General features: G+C 39.7%; 4 protein-coding genes across 4 annotated transcripts; 1 reads left to right on the top strand and 3 right to left on the bottom strand.

Annotated features, from left to right (window-relative positions):
* The first annotated feature begins 86 nt into the window (after positions 1-86).
* Positions 87-2,305, top strand: LOC6731954 (homogentisate 1,2-dioxygenase). The gene is made up of 8 exons (XM_002079053.4): positions 87-194; positions 578-847; positions 908-1,094; positions 1,160-1,280; positions 1,336-1,466; positions 1,532-1,813; positions 1,869-2,050; positions 2,124-2,305. Exons 1-8 carry the CDS (start codon positions 180-182, stop codon positions 2,253-2,255), a joined length of 1,320 nt encoding a protein of 439 aa, XP_002079089.1. The 5' UTR covers positions 87-179; the 3' UTR covers positions 2,256-2,305.
* LOC6731955 (guanylate cyclase 32E) lies at positions 2,286-13,446 on the bottom strand. Its single transcript, XM_016178433.3, has 23 exons — positions 12,535-13,446; positions 7,859-7,992; positions 7,637-7,748; positions 7,226-7,300; positions 7,060-7,167; positions 6,886-7,009; positions 6,674-6,823; positions 6,501-6,609; positions 6,055-6,139; positions 5,813-5,965; positions 5,600-5,752; positions 5,362-5,543; positions 5,197-5,305; positions 5,070-5,136; positions 4,913-5,010; positions 4,540-4,850; positions 4,193-4,362; positions 3,941-4,130; positions 3,748-3,888; positions 3,502-3,694; positions 3,241-3,447; positions 3,016-3,174; positions 2,286-2,959 (listed from the first exon to the last, which is right to left on the bottom strand). The coding sequence occupies exons 1-23, from the start codon at positions 12,700-12,702 to the stop codon at positions 2,582-2,584; spliced, it is 3,576 nt and encodes a 1,191-aa protein (XP_016024615.1). The 5' UTR covers positions 12,703-13,446; the 3' UTR covers positions 2,286-2,581.
* LOC27206680 lies at positions 8,341-9,246 on the bottom strand. Its single transcript, XM_016182486.3, has one exon. It carries the CDS (start codon positions 9,161-9,163, stop codon positions 8,537-8,539), a length of 627 nt encoding a protein of 208 aa, XP_016024618.1. The 5' UTR covers positions 9,164-9,246; the 3' UTR covers positions 8,341-8,536.
* A 1,924-nt stretch (positions 13,447-15,370) lies between the features above and the next one.
* LOC6731957 (D-3-phosphoglycerate dehydrogenase) lies at positions 15,371-19,598 on the bottom strand. The gene is made up of 6 exons (XM_002079056.4): positions 19,396-19,598; positions 18,972-19,022; positions 17,282-17,436; positions 16,169-16,388; positions 15,974-16,106; positions 15,371-15,873 (listed from the first exon to the last, which is right to left on the bottom strand). The coding sequence occupies exons 1-6, from the start codon at positions 19,477-19,479 to the stop codon at positions 15,518-15,520; spliced, it is 999 nt and encodes a 332-aa protein (XP_002079092.1). The 5' UTR covers positions 19,480-19,598; the 3' UTR covers positions 15,371-15,517.
* Positions 19,599-19,858: the final 260 nt, after the last annotated feature.

The following is a 19,858-nucleotide window of genomic DNA, read 5'->3' on the forward strand; positions in this document are numbered from 1 at the left end:
ATTCGCCGTATTTTAGGGGACCGGCCTTTGCACGGGGACTAGTTTCTCCGGCCAGTATTCAAAACACTCGCCATCTAGCGATGGAGAACCAGTGGCCTGACTGGATCGAGCATATATAAGTAGGGGTCGCCTATGATCCGTAAACTTCAGTGCTTCTATAAACCGCCGGAGGAACAGACATGTCGGAATACAAGGTGATCGCTCTATGAATATAATAATTTTGTGTTGGTGTATAAAAACGAGATAAAAACGATAAACTTTCTGTTTCTAAAAGTTAGACAGATTGTGCAGATAAGATATTAGAACAGTGTATCTATTTTCATATCTTTCACAGTAATTGTGGGATATTAGTTAGTTTTCTTAACTAATGCATTGCGTGGCAAATATATACATATGTTACCAACTTGCGTGCTTCCTAATTCCCTTCGTTGGTTATAAAAAACAAGTTATCGACTTGAATTAGTTTATTACCTCCATTTTATTTTGTTGGTGTTTGGTGATAAAACTGTTATTGATACGGCGTGCATTTTAAATTTGAAAAGGAGCGTTACTCAAATGTATTTATTTTACATTATAGTACCTCTCGGGTTTTGGGTCTCACTTCTCATCTGAGGATGAGCGGTATCCCAACTCCTTGCCAGTGGGACAGAACTCACCTCAAGTGTGCCCATACAAACTCTATGCGGAGCAGCTATCCGGAAGTGCCTTCACTGCGCCCAGGACGGAGAATGTGCGCACGTGGCTCTACAGGAAGTTGCCCTCTGCCGTGCACCTTCCATTCCAGCCCTTCAAGGGTGCGGAGTACTTTAGGCAAAACTGGGATGAGCAGCCACCGAATCCAAACCAGGTGATTATAATAGTTAGATATCAATATAAACTTATATATATTATTTTCCTCATGACTTAGCTTCGTTGGAAACCCTTCGATCTGCCTCCAAAGGATGGAAAAAGGGTGAACTTTGTGGAAGGCTTGCACACGGTTTGTGGAGCAGGAGATCCCAGATCTCGTCATGGTCTCGCCATACACATTTACTCCTGCAACAGCTCAATGGATAACTCGGCTTTCTACAACAGCGATGGTGACTTTTTGATTGGTAAGATGATCAGTTGTTACCCTTGAATGTTAGAAGGTAACTCTTATTTTTAATCATTGCTTTAGTGCCCCAGCAAGGAGTCCTGGATATAACCACAGAGTTTGGAAGGATGTCTGTGGCTCCAAATGAGATCTGCGTTATACCACAAGGAATACGATTTGCTGTAAATGTGGATTCTCCTTCTAGGTAAGGAATAAGCTTACCTAATGATCACTAAAATTAATCCATTACGGTTTTTTAGGGGCTATATCCTGGAGGTCTACGATGGTCACTTCGTTTTGCCAGATCTGGGTCCCATTGGTGCTAATGGTTTGGCCAATCCCAGAGATTTCGAGACACCTGTGGCGTGGTTCGATGATCGTGATGTAAAGGGTAAAAATCAGCGCATATTTAATAGTAAAATAAAAAGTTATTATGAAATAAATTCTTTTAAAAAGACTTCCAGGTAATTTCAAAATTCCAGGGTCGTCTCTTCGTAGCCAAGCAAAATCACAGCGTCTTTGATGTGGTGGCTTGGCATGGAAACTATGTGCCCTTCAAGTACGATCTGTCCAAGTTCATGGTGATCAACTCGGTCAGCTTTGACCATTGTGATCCCAGCATATTCACCGTGCTCACTTGTCCCAGCTTAAGAGCTGGAACTGCCATAGCCGACTTTGTGATCTTCCCACCCCGCTGGTCAGTGCAGGAGCACACCTTCAGGCCACCCTATTACCACAGTATGTGCATATTAAGGTACTATTATTACCATCAATTGATCATCTTTATTGTTAGGGAACTGCATGAGCGAGTTCATGGGCCTGATTCTGGGCAAGTATGAGGCCAAGGAGGATGGCTTTGCAGCTGGAGGAGCGACTCTCCACTCCATGATGACGCCACATGGTCCAGATGTCAAGTGCTTTGAAGGTGCCTCGAATGCCAAGCTGGTGCCGGAACGCGTGGCCGAGGGAACTCAGGTGGGTTATTGATTATTGGATTATTGATAGTGTGGAATGGGGCTTAGTAACCTAGTTATGCACTTCCTTGAAGGCCTTCATGTTCGAATCCTCTCTAAGTTTGGCCGTGACCAAGTGGGGCGAGGAGACCTGCCAAAAACTGGATGCCGCATACTATGAATGCTGGCAGGCGCTAAAGAACAACTTTCAAATAACTAAAAATTAGCATATTTAACTGAAGCAAAACACGCTATGATAAAATTACACCTAATTTTATTGTAAATGTTTTTATTTGAGAGAAATCCATTCGGCAAACGGAGTACCTATTTCATTGGATGTAAAATATAAATAATTGAAAGACTCAGCTTTGTAACTGGACGGAAAAATTGAACTGCAATGTGTTATGATGGAGTATTTTTCTGGAATTTGTTTAAAAATAATGTAAAATATTGTAAAAGAGATGCTACGAATTCGGCAACACACAAACCGCAATGGACGCCAGTAACTTACATCGATCAAGGAGCTTAAAGATAAGTATATAGAATTGAATCCTTATAGTCTAAATGTGATACTAGGCGCTGATCGAGGACCTCGATTATTAAACACTTGGCTGCTGTTCAATCGGCAAACACATAATTGATTGCAGTTGACCTGCGCGGGTTCACTGATCTTTGGAAACTCGGATGTTCCATGGGAATTAGTCACATTGTCGTCCGATCGACGGCTATATAAACACTTGGTGTCACAGTTGCAGGATCCCAATCTGTAGTTATTCGGAGCCGGACTACAATATTGGTGGATTGAGACCTCCATGCTCTCTCGCGTCCCGGAGCAGTAGGTATCCAAAGTATCCACGGTGCTTATCAAATCCGGCGTTAACTCGGGTTGCTGACGCTTCGTCAGCCAATAGGTTCGCATGTCGCCTTTGCCCTATGATCAAAATTGAACTTGATTAACTCGTAGGAATCTTTTGTAATAAAACATACCTTTATGCTGGTCAGGCCCCTTTCAATGCACACATAGCTACCGATCAGCTGGAGCAGCTGGTAGGTGGCTTCGGATATATGAATTCTCATGGAGTCACCGGTGCTCTCCATTCGACTTGCTGTGTTCACCGTGTCCCCGAATAGGCAGTATCTGGGCATCTGGTTGGGGGATAAGATGCACTTCAGATATATTATATATATCATGGAATAACCCTTCTTTCTTACCTTCTGACCCACCACTCCTGCCGCACAAGGACCAGAGTGAACTCCGATGCGCAGCTGAACTGTTTCGGTGGGTTTGTGCCTGATCTTCAGATTTCCCACCGTCTCTAAGAGATGCAGAGCCAGTGAGGCTATCTCCCCAGCATGACGACTTCCGTTCTGCAGTGGCAATCCGGACACAACCATATAGGCATCGCCAATTGTCTCAACCTGAAATGGAGGTTAATTTCTAACAAAATATTTAAGTGGCTATTGGTTACAAACCTTATAGACATCATAATTGGATATAATGGAGTCGCAGCAGGTGTACCAATCGTTTAGCATCTCCACCACCTCAAAGGGAGTGCTGGTGGTGCAGAGTTCGGTGAATCCGACTATATCACTGAACAATATAGTGACACAGTCGAAGCACTCAGCCTCGACAGGATCTCCTCGCTTCAGAAGTTCAGCTACAGGTCTGTAGGAGATGGAATTATAAATGATATATTACAGAGCTATTGAATCAATCACCTTGGTAGCATCTGATAAAGGAGCATATCTGTTTTCTTCTTTTCTTCATACAGCAAGTTAGTTCGCTCCTGAACCAAACCCTCGAGATTGTAAGCATATTTCTCCATTATCGATAGCATATTGTCGAATATGTTGGGTTTTCTGGAATGTGAGAGTTAGATAACGCAGACCTTATCACATATTTGGTGCTTACAAGCCAGCCTGAAGCTCCTTCAAATGCATGCGAACCAGCCTGATATCGGGTCTGACCTCGGGATCTTCATCCCAGCACTGACACAGGCACTTACGAATGTAGTCCGGAATGTCCAAGTGAGTGTGCGTCAATGCAGGTCGGAATACTCCGTGCTGCAGCATTTCCGGACACTTGACAAACTGAATTATTTCTGCAGCAACACAACATATATATATTTTATGCATCTATATAATCGTAGTTGTTAATACTCACCCTCCTTTGAGTAGGCCGTGTCACCCCAAGGTCCTTTGCGGCCAATCATCTCGTAGAGCAGAATGCCAAAGGAATAGACGTCCCCCTTTTGGGATCCGCGTCCTGGTCGGTAGGCGTCCCTCAAAAGCTCCGGCGCCATGCAGAGGGCACGTTTCAGTTCCAGTTCACTCCTGCAAGCGTCATAGAACATTATCAAGTAAAGTTCGATGACTTTTTTATATTTTATGAAAGGATTTTACAGCTTAGAACGACAGTGTGGTACTTATGTATTCTCTAGTAGTTTTGAACCAAAAGTAAACTGAATGGTGGCCAACGAAAGATCAATAAAACCGGACAAATGTACTTACTTGTTGGGCTCTTCTTGGCCAGCTTTCAGCTCGTGCAGTCCAAAGTCCGAGATTTGACACACCCAACGGGAGTCGATGAGACAGTTGCTGGAACGCAAATTGCCATGGGATATAATCTCCGAGTCGTGCAGGTAGATCATTCCCTTAAGTATATCGGAGACAAGGGAGGAGATGAACATGTGGTCCAGGTGCAAATCTTCGTTGGCCAGCACGTCCTCCAGACTGCCCCGTGCACAGTAAGTGGTGAAGATGATCACGGATCCGTGATCCGTGGACGCTCCAATGAAGTTGATAATATTTTCATGTCGCACCTGTAGGTTTGTATTATTGAAATATATTTAATGTGATTTATCCTTCAGCTTAGGTGTTCTACCTCTCGCATCAGTTTCAGTTCCTTGCGAATTGATCGGGTAATGTCTACGCTCTTCTTGTGTATCTTTTTCATGGCCACAATATTGCCACGAAATAGAGCTGCTCAATAGGTTAGATATATTAAATACTACTATAATAATAGTTTAAAACCATGTTACCTATATTTGTAAAGGACCGCTTGTTGGGCTCACCAACCACTAAAATGCTTTGACGGCAGATTTGAAACTAAAATATTGATATTTAAAACAAAAATAATAGTAATAAAATTATAAATATGTAACCTACTATATTCTTATTGGTGGGGTTGTTGTATTCGCCAAGATTTATGACGGTGACATCCTTCATATCCACTTTCCACAAAAGACCTGCCAGAGTCTGTTCATACCGGTAATGCCTTCAAAATAGACACATTTAAATATTAATTGATTTATTTAAAGTATGAAATTATACTTGATTAGCAGAGCAATAGCCACGACAACAACGAGGGCACATAGTGGACCTGATACCAGGTACCGCCAGTCGAGTTTCTTTCGTGGACACAGTTCGCCATGAAAACCACATAGGGGTTCTGCGAGCGGAGGACGACCATTTAGCCACTGGATGGGTCTATCGTTCTTTATGTAGCGGAATTCCTTGGGATTTCAATAATGTTATTAGATAGTTAGTATTTAACTTCTTGTTAACTCACTGGAATAACAGAGTTCTTGTCGTAGGCAAAGAACCCAACTGGCTGCATGGACATCTTGGCTAGAGAACCTATCGAGGTTCCACTGCCCATATCGTTTTGCAGAGTGATGACTGTGTAATTACCCTCAGCATCGCCATTAGAGTCTATGTAAACCTAGAATATGATAAATTAAGTTAGATTAAATGGTTTATAAGCAGATAATGATATACTTACATCAAATCCTTGTATGGAATGATAGGACCTGTTGAAAATGTGACTCATTACCAGGTTTCCATCGTAAATATCACCGCCCAGTCTTAAAACTTCTGTTATAGCTCGAACATAGATCATAACACTGTCGTAAAGATGTAGGCCATATATGGGGACCTATACATATAGAGAGTAATTAAGTGGTTAAAAATAAAAGGATATCATGCTTAAAAAATTAAGTTTTAAAAAATATCCCATTTTCCTACCGATATGTTGTCAAAGACACGTTGATGATATGGCACCAGAAATGGAGTTTTTCGCGCATAATCTTTTATTTTCGAACAAATGTCGCTGCAAGCATAAATGTTGAAAAATAAATAAGTTGTTCTATAAATTATTTCAAATATTTATTCGGCATGCAAAGGATTAACGTCAATTTAATCTTTCTACATATTTAGGGAAATTATCACATAGGATCCACTCGAATGTTTTTAGTATTATCACTTATAGAATCGCTTATTAAAAATTATACATCTTTATCTTTTTCTATTGAAATACTCTAAAACCATGCTTTAAATTAGACACTACTTTGAGCAAACGAAAAACTCCAAGAGATTTGTAAAAAACTATCAGCTTAATAATCGATTAACAATTGTTAGAAAGACGCAACAAAAATACGCACAGTTAGATAACTAAGAGTCAGATAAATTACCGAATATGGGGGTTTTGTGGATATGTCATGCTTATTTTTATAACTGAACGAAATGAGATTTTGTCCAGCGATTTGCTCTTTTCTTTTCTAATATAAGGATCTAAATAATCTGGAATAGATGGTGCATGCATTAGAATTCTAGCTCGGACTGCCGATCCGCACAGTTCACTTACTACGTTCCATAATGTTCACCCTTCGATTGGAGTCGTAGATCTCGTCGTCCACGGAAACCACGATATAGTCGCCACTCTCGAGCAGCCGTCGATTCTGGAGTCCTCGCACAAAGTCCACCATGGCAATGTGCTCCCCAATGAACACATAGACTGTAATGAGGATTTGATTATATATACATATATAAAAGTTATGTCAACTTGAGTCAACTTACTGCGAGTTGTGGCATAGGTTTCCTTAATAATTTTATCGATCTGCGAAAGTGTCTTTGTGGTTGGTATATAGTCCGAAATATATTTGAAGTGACTGATGGTAAAGTTCCTGGCTTCCGCCAATTCCTGTTCCAAAAATCTTAATTAAGTTGGAATATTCTTCACATTAGACTCACCTGAATGGCACGGGCTACATCCGAGCCCCAAATCGGTTTCGAGCTGACTACTATGGAGAACTTATTCCAATGGAAGGCGTTCAGCAGACTAATAACACTTTTTGAGACCTATAAAAATGTAATTCCTTTTTGTATAATGTTAACTGGGATTTAATTAGGAAGTTACCTTGGAAGCCGGCGCTAAGGTTCTTGCAAAGGTGTGAAATGTACTTTTGTTCGAGACAATTGGATCGGAGCATTTCTAGGGAATAAAAAAAGATACTATACATGTGCAGCAATTGCAAAACTGTCTAAGAAATTCAAACTGTAAACCTACAGGTCCTAAATAACAAATGTAATTTGTGCAACTGGGCTCTAAAGTTGTGTAGTGTCTCTTGTATACAAGAAAATAAATTTATATGGCTTTTGATTTGTTGCACTTGTTTATAGCAATGGGCAAATAAATTGTGAATCAATCTTCCAAGCAAGAGCAATCTTCGTAAACTGTGACAAAATAGTCTTTCATAAGTAAAGGGCAAAGGGTGCAACTCTTGAATTGAACACCGGTGACCCAGATTTGAGTAATGGGTCTACTAACGAATGATAGCATTGGTGTGTTCCAGGCGGAGGCCAGCAGCGCCTCTGTGGTGCAGCTCTCGTCGGGACCGATGAATGCGGTTACGCCAGCTTCCCGCATCTGTGTCATCGCCCTGGAAACGGAAACAGAAGCGGCAACGTCAACGGCAACCGGAAAAGAGCGAAATTTCAGATGTCAACTGATACATGAGTTATTTAACGTAATAGCAGCCGAATGAATTACCTCAACGGTTTCACGCGGTACGCGCTCATCTTGTGACCAATGTCAACCGGTTTGAAAGCCAACTTCTTGCCCGGCAATAGGTTGGGATTCTTGTTCACATCCTCAATGGCAAGCGGCAGTCCGCCCAGCGTCACCTAATGTAAATAAGGCCAATTAAAGTCAGCGATGAGTAGTGAATAATAACACCAGATCCTGCCACTCGGAAAGTTCTCCCCACGCCAAATGGCACTTAATTTATTCATGTTGTGCCAGTTGTCGAGGACCAACGTGAAGCATAACACAGCAATGCAAAACACTATTATGTGCACTTGGTTTCACCCGAAGGGAGTGGCTAATTTAAAAAATAAATAATACATTTAGATTATCCGAATGAAGCTCGACCTTTACTAATTTCAAGAGAAGAGATTTTACAAAGATAAGCTAAGTTGAAAGCAATTTTTATAGAATTCAACGGAAATTCCAGGATGTGAAATTGCATTTCCTTTGCCTTTGGTCATTTATATTAAAAATGCTTAAACTAAACTTTATTAAAATTCCATTTGCTGCATTAATAAAATGTACACCATAAAATTGCTTATATGAACTAAAAACAATTTTCAGTTCGTAATGATCTAATACTGTCCCACATAATAGAGATTAATTTTTGGAAAATGCTTGTGGGTGGGTACCCCAAACCTTTCACTCGGTGAGTATAATCATCTCAAATCCGAGCAGTTCATTGATTCCCCGGACGTAGGACCGCAGCTCGTGGTCTCTGCTCTCAATGTGCCTGTCAGCCAGCATCTGGAGATTGAGTCTCACAACCAAGACCAAGCTAGTAATGGCCAGGATTAGCAGGTAGGTCCACAGCACAAAAGCCAGGATGACGTGCTGCAGACAATTGTCGGTCTCTACGCACACCTCCTTCGCAAGAAACTCCCACAAATGGCAAGGGAATAGGCTTAGCCCGTGGGCCACCTTCAAGGCCCAGGGCACAATCATCACGGGACTACATTGTTGCCACACGGACAAGCCAGCTGTTCGCAGCCTGCGGAAGAAGCACCCGAGGGGTCCTTTGCTGGGCAGGTGAATCAAACCGTAGCCGTAGAATATGGCACCCATGGCAAAACCGGAAAACAATGGACTCCAGGCAAGCTCCGCTAGTTCGGCCCCCAAAAACACTCGGGTCATAGGTCGCTCGAGCTCCGGCGATTGGTCAATTTGGATTTGAACTTCCAGCAGCGACAGCATTAGGTTCAATTGGAGCACCGTAAAAAAGCAGAGGCTGCGATGCGAACGTATCACGTTGGACATATAATCACGCATTTTTAAAACGAAAAAAAATAAGAGCTTTGAATTTTTAGGGAAATTAAGCCAGACAGGTGCCGAAACTGCTTCTAGCTCAGTTTTTTTTGTTGCGGATCCCATGGGTGTACCATAAAAAAAGTTCGATTTAAAAAAAAAGGTTTCCACATAAATTTGTTAAATTAATTTAATAACTCAAAAAGTTTCCCCTTCTTAAATCGAAAAGTTTATTTCCCCATCGAAATCAAAAAGTTTGCACACATTTTTTTTCTATCTCCGACCTCGTTAAATAATCATTCAAAAAAGGCTGTGAAAATTTCCAACACATGTACATACATGTATATATAAAACCATTAAAAAGTCTTTAAGATTCAAAACTTCAAGTAATCGGAATCCTTGGAAACGGAAATGAATGGAAATGAGATTTAGAAAAACCATATGTTCACAAGATTAATTAAGCTTTTTAATTTCAGCGAAAATTGTGGTTAACAGATTTAAAGATTTCGAGCTTACCCCACTCCCGTCACTTAATTTAAATTAAATTTTTTGGATGGGGAAAACACTGAAGTTTTCGCTTATCGCAACGCGATACTCTGCACAAAATATGTTTGCTGGGATTTTGTTAAGCTGTTCTTATAATTTTAAGGAGCGCATAAAAACACACAATTTGTTGCCTGCTCTTTGCTGTATAAAGAAAACAACTTTTTTACTTGTTAACTTTTAAATTAAACCTTAAAGAAAATAAAGAATTTTCCAGAACCTAATTGAAATTTAAGTTTAGTGAGTCAAAAACCATAATCTATTTGAGCACTTTATTTAGATATTAAATGGATTATAAGAGCAATTAAAATCCTGAATTGTTTTGTGGTTTCTCACCAATGATTTCGATGGCAGTTATTATTCAAACAGTTAAAATTTGTTGTTAAATTATCTGGGCTTTGCAATGGTTGACTTCATTTATAAATTATGGAAATCGTGGCGTATTTACGAATTTTATTTAATCCGATTGCTATTAACAACATTGAAGCGTTTTAATGTAAGACGCTTAAAGTACTCCAGTTATCTCTCATTAAGAGAATTTAAATCCGATAGCTTGTTAAATTCGTAACTTTATAATTAAGCTACTTAACGCAAAATTGTATTTTTCTAAAGGAGATTCTTTAAGTTCGTGCTGTAAAGTCACCGGAAGTGTTGCAGACTTCGTTTTCGGCAACGAGGCTAATTACGATGAAGTTCAATACCGGAACACTCACTTTTCTCAATTGTGGATATTTAAACATAATCTGATAAAAAGCATTTACTATTGATTGAAAATATAGATATAAATAATTGATTAATTATATTTCATTCGCATAGTGTATTGTTTGATATGGATAATCAAATTTAAGTGACAGAAATTACTGAAGTGATTGAAATCAACAAACTTAAAACGCCAAAGAAAAAGCAAAGAAATCTATAAACCTAATTAACATGCCTATGAACATCCCTATAATTTTAAAGCTGTCATTAATTATCTTGAACCAAAATTAACTAATTGCAATTAAAACGTATATTGTAGTTGCTGCCTCCTTTCCTCATGAGAATGTGTACTCCCAAGGGTCTGTTTTACACATTTTTAAATGAAATTGCTCCCTTGCCCTACATTTCATTTTGTTAAGAAGGGAGCAAGAAGCACATCCATATAATATATGAATATGAAATACTTACGAAGCTGTCATAGTAACTGAGGAAAAATGCTGAGATGAGGTTCAAACTAGAGTTGGTTCCAATTAGTTTAAAAATGCAAGCATTAAGCCCTTCTTAAATATTTTTATCTTTGAAGTTGGCATAGAGGAATAAGCCCTGACTTAAAAGAAAACTCAACGCTATGGAAAAGCAAAAGCCATTCCACCTCAGAATACGAGAATTTATATTGGTCGCTATAGTTGCTATTCTTTCCTTTTTTTATTGCCATGAAAGTTCGTCATATTGTAAATTCCACAATAATTGACTTCCGTGCCTAACAGTAATAGGATAATAAAATAAGATTTTAAAGTTAAAGTATTTTGATAAATCCTATTACATTTCCGCTGTTCTATCCATTAAGGTGCTGACTGCCATTCTATATAGCCAATTAATATTTATTTAATGCTCTGAAGGCCAATTTACTCAGGAATGTGATTGTGCCAAGGGGAATTATAAATCCTGAAAGAAAAACAAATGGTAGAAGGTTCTACATTTACATGAAAAAGCTTACTTTCTGCAAGACAAATAAATATTTGTGGCATAATTATACAATTTCTGTACAATTCAGTTAATACTGCTGGAATATAGTTGAATTTATGAGCATCCCATAAAAGGACAATGGATCTCAATAAATGCAACACTGACTTAAAAAAAATCCAATCAACTATATATAGAATCTCATAAAAAAGGTGACAAAGGCAGCTTTTTTCGCCAGAAATACATATTTTTATGATTCACATTTATTTCTGTATATCTCACATGTCCAAAAAGGACCAAAATAAAAAAAAAATGTGAATCGCTTGGCTTTTGCCAATTTATGAAGCGAAGCAGGACTCTTGATGGATTTGCTTTTAAGCTTTGTATTTGGTTAGTAAATAAATGGAAGCCATGAGCACACTACTACCAGCATTTTGCCTTTTTCCGGGTTCCAATTAAGTTCGGTATAAAAGAAAATAGATCTGAAAAGATTACCGGCCTATCAATGGGATATAAAAGAAATGCATTTATCTCCATTGTTCCCTATTTTTATTCATCACAGAACAGATAACCGCTGTCAATCCTCATCGAAAAAACATCAGAAAATCAAAACAAGTTGAGAAGGAAAAGTTTTGGAAAACTAATTCGAATTGGAAACACTTTACCTTATCTACTAATGTGCATACAATCACAGAGAAATATTTGAAAATCATTATGGCTTATTTCTTAAATAATTTAGCTGCGTTTAATTTGATAATAATTTAAAAACATATACAAGTACCACTTTTATATAACAACTTCCTGCGTAAAAACTAGATATTTCTAGATCCTGTGCCATTAATTTTCACAAATTGAATCATTTGATCCGTTTAGCCAGCTATAATCCCTAGCGTAGTAAGAGTATTTTAGCCAAATGCCCCAAGGGACGCATGATGTGTTTGATTAGGGCAACAGAATAGTCCCTTCAATCATCGTGCTGAGCCATAAATGTTGGCATATTTTTGGGACAGGATGCGTTGACTTGTGCTCCAAAATGAGATAGCCATTTGAATTGCAAATGTGACAGGTCGATGAATTATGCATGCACATACACAATTACCACAGGACGAAATTCATAATTAATTTCGATAATTTTGCACGAATTTAAAACCGTCTTAGCAGTTGCCCGATCTCCACGCCTCTTCACTCACTCGCATCTGAGAATATTCAGCCAGGAATCCAATATTTATCGTATCCGACAGTCGGCGCATGGAGGAGACGGTGGCTCCGGCGGCCAGAGGATTGTTCCGCTGACAGCCGAGCTGGAGGAGCACAAGGATGCAGGAGAATGCAGCGGCGGAGGCGCAAGGACCTGGCATCCTCGAAGGCAATAAAGTTTTATTTCACACGCAACTGAAACTGACACCGACACGGCAACTGACAATTCCAGAATCCGACCCCACTGTATCAAACTGACTTTGGAGCACTTAATGGTCGTGGATTTTCACATGGTCACGGAAGCACTAGATGCCCCAGCGGACAGCCGATGTCATTTGTTTAGTCAAATCCCATGGCTCGTTTATCCCAACAGGTGTGCGTATATCTCAGCCTGAGAGTTCAACTTGTTGCTCCGCTTTTCCGTGCTCCGTTCCGGCAAATCAACGCGCCCGTAGTCCGTGGCAGACTGTGTTCGTGTTGTCCGTGGTCCTGCTTTTATAGCCTCCGTGCTTCGTGTGCCTCGGCGGAGTTCGCATTGGTTCCGGACTCCCGATCCGAAGAGGAGCAGTGGGTGGTTTTTGGGTGGCCAGCACGGACGCGCCAGAATTAAGTGGTCTATGAATGACAGCATCGGCAGAGCCTCGGGGATCACGAGCGGGACAAGTGGGCGTCTGATGCCGTTGGTCAGTTGGACAATTCGACAGGATGCTAAGGACTTTGTTTATTTGTTCCTCTTGGCAGCCAAAAATGATTCGTTTCAAGTTTAGAGTGACCCCAGTGATGACTTGACCGAACATCACGGGTGTTGAGCACATTTCGTTTCCTGTTCCTGATTATCATCGAGCCAATTTTCATTCCCCAAATTGCAATAATACATCCTCATGCAGTCTGACAGTCAATTATGGGAATAATCTTCTGTTTTTTGGGCTGCCGAATTGCGTAGCAGGCTTTGGGTTTTCAGGACTAATGGTCCTGGCAGCCTTTTAATACTTTTGTTTGTTGACGAGTCTTCCGAACGTAATTGTGCATAAATCTTTTTAAACCCTAACTTGACATATTAAAGTGCTTGAGCTTTAGGTCTTATCGTACAACAAAATGGCGGATAAACAAGTAATGCTTAACCTATATTCTATTGTAAGAGTAAAAACACCCTTTATCGTGCTGCGTTTTAGATTTTCAAGTTCAAGGACAGCGAACTGTGAATTTCGGTGGCTATTTTCGAGCTTGCCGGCGTAATCCGTAAACCAAGCTTAACTGGCCGCAAAGGGGTGGATGTGGATGTGGCTTTTAGTCGGAACTCCAATGGGGGAAATGTTTTGGCTATTGTACCGAGGATTGCGGAACCTGAGACTTATTTTGAATAGAGGTCTTTCCTGTTAACATTAATTACGTTTTGACAAATATCTCCATTCCTTTGGTTTCGATTTCCAATTTAAGAAGCCATTAGGACTCTCAACGGGCCCTCACAACACAGGCTATCGTTTGCCTAGCACCTGTCTTGGGTTTTAATTTGTAATGCCATGTGAGAAGTAATTTGCTAAATGAATTTGCGATACAGTGCGGAACAGCGTTGTAATGCCATAAGTACTTGTCAGGACTCGTTTTTAATCCATAGCTTAGATCACAAAAACTTTAACGGATAGTATTTTAAACAATTAAATTGTATTACCCATAAATTTTAGTTTTTAAAAGTTTCTCGAATCTATGAAGTTAAAGCACTCACATTTCTTCAAGTGTTATTGTACTTAGGCATATCGCACTGTAACCATACACCCATTCACATTGTATTTGAATATTCACCTTCTATTTGTTTTTTGCGTTTCCAAAGGTCCAAGTTCAATTTCAATGCCGACTCACAATTTGATTCCAGTTGAGCCGACATGTAAGCTGATTGAAATGAAAATTTAATTTTAACTTCTCCTCGTTTCCAATGGTAAGTTACTCCTTTTGTGAGTTGTCCAGAGAAGGACGATTATGGGACCATGACAATTCATATCATCCTGTGAAACTTCACGTTTGCATAAGATACAACGAAATTGGCAACGAGCTGGCACTTCCTGTGCCGTAAATTATGCATTGGCAGGATAAGTTCCTTTTCCATTGAAATTAAGACAGGACATGCGAAAATGGGTCTTGCACTTTCGCAATTGAGTTAATACATTTAACCTCACTTAATATTTCATTTCTCAACCAATTTCCAAAACTATTTTCACCACATAAATCACATATATTCTCATATTTGTCATAAATTGCTACAGCATTTCGATATGTAAACCATTTTCAGCCAGGAAATATTCTTTTATTGCTATTTGTCAATAACTTCCTCACTTCCAGGAAAAGAAATTCACAGTTTGATATAAAATTTTTGTCCATTATATGAACTTCTATTGTGTGATTTTGTTGTAGTATTTATTTTCTTCTTCAAATGGGGAGCTTTTCCATTAAGCTGCTGCAGTTGAATCAGAATAAATAACATACTAGTGGTCTTTATTAAATTTGTTAAATTGTTAAAGAATATCAAGTGGATATCAAGCGCCATAAATGAACTTTCACCTGGCAATGTTGGTTCAGTTGAACGTATTCGCACATGCTGAAGATTATGACACACAAAAGTTGGCAGGAAAGTTCACTCAAACTCTGCTTTTCCTTGAATGGCTATATAAAATCAACATTAAACTTGCTCTCTGGGAAAAGCCTTGATTTTTTATTAAAATACCAAAAGGCAGTACAAAATGTGGAAAATAATTCGGCTTACGTCCATGTTCTTTGTAGCATTTCGATACTTTGAAATGGTAACTTTCTAGGAATAATAATATACATTTTTAAATATTTGGATTTAAGAAAATGATTCTTCTTTTCATTTTTACTTGTGTATTTTGGTCTTTGCGTTGATTTACATTTCTGGTTGTAAACTTATTTATAAATGCTGAATAACGAATTTAGAATGTGCTGATGGTTGTGAATATTCGATTCCCTTCACTGGTAATGGGCGAGTGCCTCCTTGTTGATAACACCCGCATAGCTGGTGTACTTCGGCGATGTTCCATTGAGGGCGATGAACTGCTCCGCCACCTCCACGGCAACACGGACCTGCGCCTCCGAGGTGCTCGCGCCCAGATGCGGCGTGGCCACCACCTTGGGATGACTGATGAGGGCCTTGGTGACCGCAGAATTTGGCGGCTCCTCGGGATAAACGTCGAAGGCCGCGCCGGCCACTTTTCCACTCTCAAGTCCGTCGAGCACGGCCTGCTCGTCGATGATGCCGCCTCGGGCCACATTCACCACCTTGACGCCCTGTTTGCACTTGGCCAGTGTTTCCGCCGATATGAGATCTAAAGGGATTTAGCAAAGAAATCTATGTAGTTCCGCTTGAATCTTCAAAATTGTAAATTTTATATTTTACAGGAAGTAACCTTTCAATGCGCGACTTACTTCTGGTGGCTGGAATCAGCGGCGTGTGCACGGTTATGTAGTCCGCCAGTGGCCAAATCTCCTCCAGCGTCATCTTTTCGATGCCCGCCGCCTTGGCCTCCGCCTCCGTGGTGATGGGATCGTAACCAATAATCTGCAAAGCACTCAGGGTTCGATTAAAATTCCACAGTAAGTAAATACCCCATCTAAACGCACCCGCATGCCCCAGGTTTTCATCCGAATGGCGACCTCGCGTCCAATGCGTCCCAATCCGAGAACGGCCAGGGTTTTTCCATACAGCTCTGTGCCGGCATAGAGCTTCCTGTCCCAGCGACCCTCCTTCATGCTCTGGCCGGCTGGGACGACGGGACGGGCCAGGGAGCCAATTAGGATGCACGTCAGCTCACAGGCCGAAATGGAATTGCCACCCGGAGTGCTGAAAGCGACGAGAGTTTAGTTAAACATTCCCTAAATGCCTCGCTAGACACTGGCTGTTGCGCTAAGTTGAGCGCTTCTGGTGGGCAAATGGGTGGCGTTTGTTGTGACTAGACAGCATTATGCAAATTCCGCCAAAAAAGAATTGGATGAGAGGTGGGAAATATGGCAATTTTCGCGCTTGGCTACCAGTATTCCCGGCCATCTGACATGGATGTGGCCAAGCCAGCACCCACCACCCACAACCCTTAGCCACCCAAACACCCACGCCACTCCAACGACACTCGTCGTCCCTTAATTATGCGTGTCAAACGGCGTCAATTGACCCAAGTCATGGGTATTCTGGGCTGGGATGGCATATATCAACTGCCAATCCTGCGATTCGGAATGCGCATAATTATTTGGGCGCTGCGCCATCGGAGATTACACTATGCTACACACCATAAAACACTGCTAGTTTGAATACCCATGCTTATGACCATTATTGAGATTACCCCAATTTTACTGAACATTAATGAATTCAATGTTTCCTCGCAATTGATGAATCAGCCATAAAGGGCCACATAAATTCATTTCCGCGAACAACAAATCAATATTATTGTTCCATAAATCAGAACCAGTGTAAAATTCCAAATAAATGAAATTGGAGCCGAAAATGGATTTAAATGTTTACCAACATGAACTATAAACAGAATGCTAAAATATCCATGAAATATAGTACATGGCAAGAGCTCTAATTAACCATAAATAAGTACTTTGTACTGTTTGTATTTTCTATATCAGTAACCTCATCAATGAATCGGACTTTCAACTTCAAATATAAGTTGGTCTTGTGGCATAGTGTTCGTGGCTTTTTCCGCCGTGCAATGCACCAGAGGCTTACGGAGCACTTACTTCAGGACAACGACATTTTGCGCCGTGGCTGCGGGAACATCGATGTTGTCAACACCCGCCCCCGCCCGGCCAACGACCTTCAGGCTGCCGGATCCGGCGGCCAAAACTTCCGCGGTTATTTTCGTATCCGAGCGAACGATGGCTGCGTCGAAATTCTGAAATGCGGTGTAATTTCATAATTAGCAACTGTGTAAATATAAATATTTGTCATCTAATTTCCTAACTCATTTCGCTGGTCATTCTGGATGGCTTCCATCACAGCTTTCACCTGGAAACGTGATTGATACCACCTAGCACCTGTACTTTATCATAAACAAAGGCAATTTGTTTCTGGCTAAAAATCTTGAACCTCTTGATATTTTCCGGCAATTTGCGGTCTTACTGGAAACAATTTATTTAATGTTGAGACAACATCGTCTGTTCGGCCGTTTGATTGATAAGAACTATTGGTCCGATAATAATAAATGGTGATAAAGATGTCTGGCCCAATTGTTCACAGCAGATTGTTGCCATTTAAAAGTATTAGTTTGTTTTTTGGTAAAATAAAATCTAAGATTGCATTCCGAAAAGTGGTTTAAAATGCTGGGTAGTTTAAAATGAACAAGAGAGAATGATATAGTCGAGATACTCGACTAGCAGATACCCGTTACTTAGTTTGTGAGAGTGCGAACGTGAAATTACTACGAGTTTTTGTTATATCGATAGAAATTGTGAAAAAAATGTTAATATTTTTAAAAGTGTTGGTTCATATGACAAGACGCAAATATATAATCATACTACTATATACTTTATATGACTTCCTGCTACCTGCTACATACTTTTCAAAGAATATAGTATACCCATTTACTGCAGGAGTAACGGGTATAAAAAACAAGTTGTTCGTTTTAAATTCTTTTTCTCTCTGCGAACGTGAAAAATATTTATTTGTCAAGTACTTATTTTCTGACCCTTGCAGTTTGTATTTTTGTTATTCAATAAAATCCCCAACTAAAAGTATTTGTCTCTAAATCAAATAAAATTCAAAACATGCATTCGTGCCCATACAGACATGAATCGGTTTAACTAATTGAGACAAACATGCTTGTCAAAATCTAAAGCTGTTTTCTTGCAACAGAAAACAAATTTAAATAAATTATTAGAGTAATTGATTTTGATTTAAAGAAGCCACAAAATAGTTTTTTTTTTTCTAATTATTTTTTATTTAATCTTTATAACTGCAGTGAAAATATTCGCTTAATGGTTTAATGTTTAGAGACATACGATTTATAAAGGCTTTTTATGTTCAATAACAATTTATAAGGGTTTTTTGTGTTCAATAACAAACAATAACAATTATGTTTAAAAAAGGGGTCAATTCCTTATCATTAGTTTTAACTTTGTTAATTAAAAGTACTTTATAATAGAATGAGATAAGAATCTCCATACTGCAGTAGTTTTAAAATATACTTGATGTGCTAATATTGCTTAGTTACAGACCAATTGAAATGTTATTATTATGTAACGCCCACGCGTACTATCATATACACACACATATACAATACACCCATATCTCAGCTCATTGCACATGTTTTTAAACCGCACTTGAATCATTTGAAAAGCTTTCATCCCAGCGACTTATCTCGTTTATATGCATGTGAACGTATGTGTGTGTTTACTTATTTACCTGTACCTAAATCCCTAAGCCACTTACCTTAACTTCCTGACACAGTTCCTCCACGGGGAGCTTCAGTTTGTAGGTAACCTTGTCAAAAAAGAAGGGAAATATATGGTCAACAACGTTGATTAAATTGTGCAATCAATTAAATGCACCTATTTTCTGTTTGTCCACTTCTAAGCGCTTTTACATGCTTGCAAATTCACATACAGTGTGTACTCGATAGTTGAATAAATAGCTTAATTGAATTGAATCTTATACTTAATTACATTAATTGCTGGTATTATTAAATAATTTAAATATATTACATAATTTGTTCCTTTTGCTTTAATTAAATAGTCCGTTTAATTATTATTTTCATCCGAGGGCGCACTGTACTTTTGAGCACTTTTATGGGTGTAAGCTCTTGCTTACTCCAACAAATAATCGACTGTCACGTCAGGGAACTGGGGAACCTTACCTTAATCCCATGCTGTTCCAGCAGCTCCACGCAGGATTTGTCCACAGCATCGCAGACCAGCACTTTCTTTATATTGAGGGGCATATTTGGGTGGCTAATGAATACACAGAACAATCTGGACAACCGGTCGATTGCGTTAATTTTTGCCAATTACTTTCCGCAACTCACGATCTGCGCCGCCGAGCAAACAAATTGAACTGACTTCGAGAGCGGGTTCCTCGGGCCATCGAACCTGACTTTGAATGCCTCTCGCCGTTGCAGTGCGATTGTTGTTTTTGTTGCGTGTGATAACCAAAATCGCATGAGAGGATCGGAGAGCGCCACTTGGATCTCAAAGTTCTCTCCTTCTCCTCACGCGATTTGTTCTTTGTGAGTGTAAGTGTGTGTGTGAGTTGTTTTCGATTTTTGCCCGCAAAACAACAATTTTAACCCACGGACGACCCTGTGATTAAAAATGATTTTA

Source organism: Drosophila simulans, chromosome 2L (genome assembly GCF_016746395.2).
Source record: "Drosophila simulans strain w501 chromosome 2L, Prin_Dsim_3.1, whole genome shotgun sequence".
NCBI lineage: Eukaryota > Metazoa > Arthropoda > Insecta > Diptera > Drosophilidae > Drosophila > Drosophila simulans.

Excerpts from the sequence above, each read along its gene's own strand:
- LOC27206680 (XM_016182486.3), bottom strand. The coding sequence starts at position 9,163 with ATGCGTGATTATATGTCCAACGTGATACGTTCGCATCGCAGCCTCTGC.
- LOC6731957 (XM_002079056.4), bottom strand. The coding sequence starts at position 19,479 with ATGCCCCTCAATATAAAGAAAGTGCTGGTCTGCGATGCTGTGGACAAA. Across the intron at positions 19,023-19,395 it reads TGGAACAGCATGGGATTAAG|GTTACCTACAAACTGAAGCT; the intron begins GTAAGGTTCCCC and ends TTTTTTGACAAG. Across the intron at positions 16,389-17,281 it reads CAAAATGTCGTTGTCCTGAA|CACTCCGGGTGGCAATTCCA; the intron begins GTAAGTGCTCCG and ends CGTCGCTTTCAG.
- LOC6731955 (XM_016178433.3), bottom strand. The coding sequence starts at position 12,702 with ATGCCAGGTCCTTGCGCCTCCGCCGCTGCATTCTCCTGCATCCTTGTG. Across the intron at positions 5,966-6,054 it reads GTGTCTTTGACAACATATCG|GTCCCCATATATGGCCTACA; the intron begins GTAGGAAAATGG and ends CTATATGTATAG. Across the intron at positions 3,889-3,940 it reads AAGGAGCTTCAGGCTGGCTT|AAAACCCAACATATTCGACA; the intron begins GTAAGCACCAAA and ends CTCACATTCCAG.
- LOC6731954 (XM_002079053.4), top strand. Across the intron at positions 1,281-1,335 it reads AATGTGGATTCTCCTTCTAG|GGGCTATATCCTGGAGGTCT; the intron begins GTAAGGAATAAG and ends ACGGTTTTTTAG. Across the intron at positions 1,467-1,531 it reads CGATGATCGTGATGTAAAGG|ACTTCCAGGTAATTTCAAAA; the intron begins GTAAAAATCAGC and ends TCTTTTAAAAAG.